The sequence below is a fragment of the Etheostoma spectabile genome, chromosome 24, assembly GCF_008692095.1.
Source record: "Etheostoma spectabile isolate EspeVRDwgs_2016 chromosome 24, UIUC_Espe_1.0, whole genome shotgun sequence".
Lineage (NCBI taxonomy): Eukaryota > Metazoa > Chordata > Actinopteri > Perciformes > Percidae > Etheostoma > Etheostoma spectabile.
The window spans coordinates 15,682,261-15,682,786 of NC_045756.1; the positions used below are offsets into that span (position 1 = coordinate 15,682,261).

Below are 526 nucleotides of genomic sequence, written 5' to 3' on the forward strand. Positions count from 1 at the left end.
TTTCAAACTGATACCCAGCAGGACTAGTAAGGGTGGACCACTACAGGGAGTCCTCTGATACACTGTTAACATCAAAACATCACTCCATGGACCTTTACCTTGTGTATGTCTCTGTGTGGACAGACATGATGTGAGCTAATTCTTCCTGATTCCTCCACAGAGTGGACCAGGAGAGCTCAGAGGCTCCCAGTGGTCAGTCTGCCCAGCAGCATCAAACCCACCTGGACTCCATCTTTATGGTCTGTACAAGTACAACAACTACTTTTACATCTATTCTGTCCAAAATGGATCTGATGTGTGCGTCCATGATTTCAGTTTGATTTGTCATTCATATAATCTTCTGTTCCAGCTGCTGGAGGACAAAATTGTCACTTTTGTGAAGAACGAGCTGAAGAACATCCAGAAGGTTCTGAGTCCAGATTACCCAGAATGCTTAGAGAGTCCAAGAAAGTATGAGGAGATGTCGGACCATGAGGATGAAGAGCAGAGGAGGAACCGCAGAGAGGCATTTCTGAAGATCACACTG

The 526-nt window shown here is 45.4% G+C and overlaps 1 protein-coding gene and 1 pseudogene across 1 annotated transcript in view; both read left to right on the forward strand.

Annotated features, from left to right (window-relative positions):
* The window catches only part of LOC116673702 (gastrula zinc finger protein XlCGF8.2DB-like), a 325,201-nt pseudogene that overhangs the window by 306,463 nt on the left and 18,212 nt on the right, over window positions 1-526 (forward strand).
* LOC116673715 (NACHT, LRR and PYD domains-containing protein 12-like) overlaps window positions 85-526 on the forward strand; it is a 6,600-nt gene continuing 6,158 nt past the window's right edge. Inside the window, 2 exon segments of the mRNA XM_032505950.1 lie at window positions 85-239; window positions 350-526. The exon segment at window positions 350-526 is cut by the window's right edge and continues 52 nt beyond it. Coding sequence (XP_032361841.1) covers window positions 237-239; window positions 350-526 — 180 coding nt within the window. The 5' untranslated portion in view covers window positions 85-236.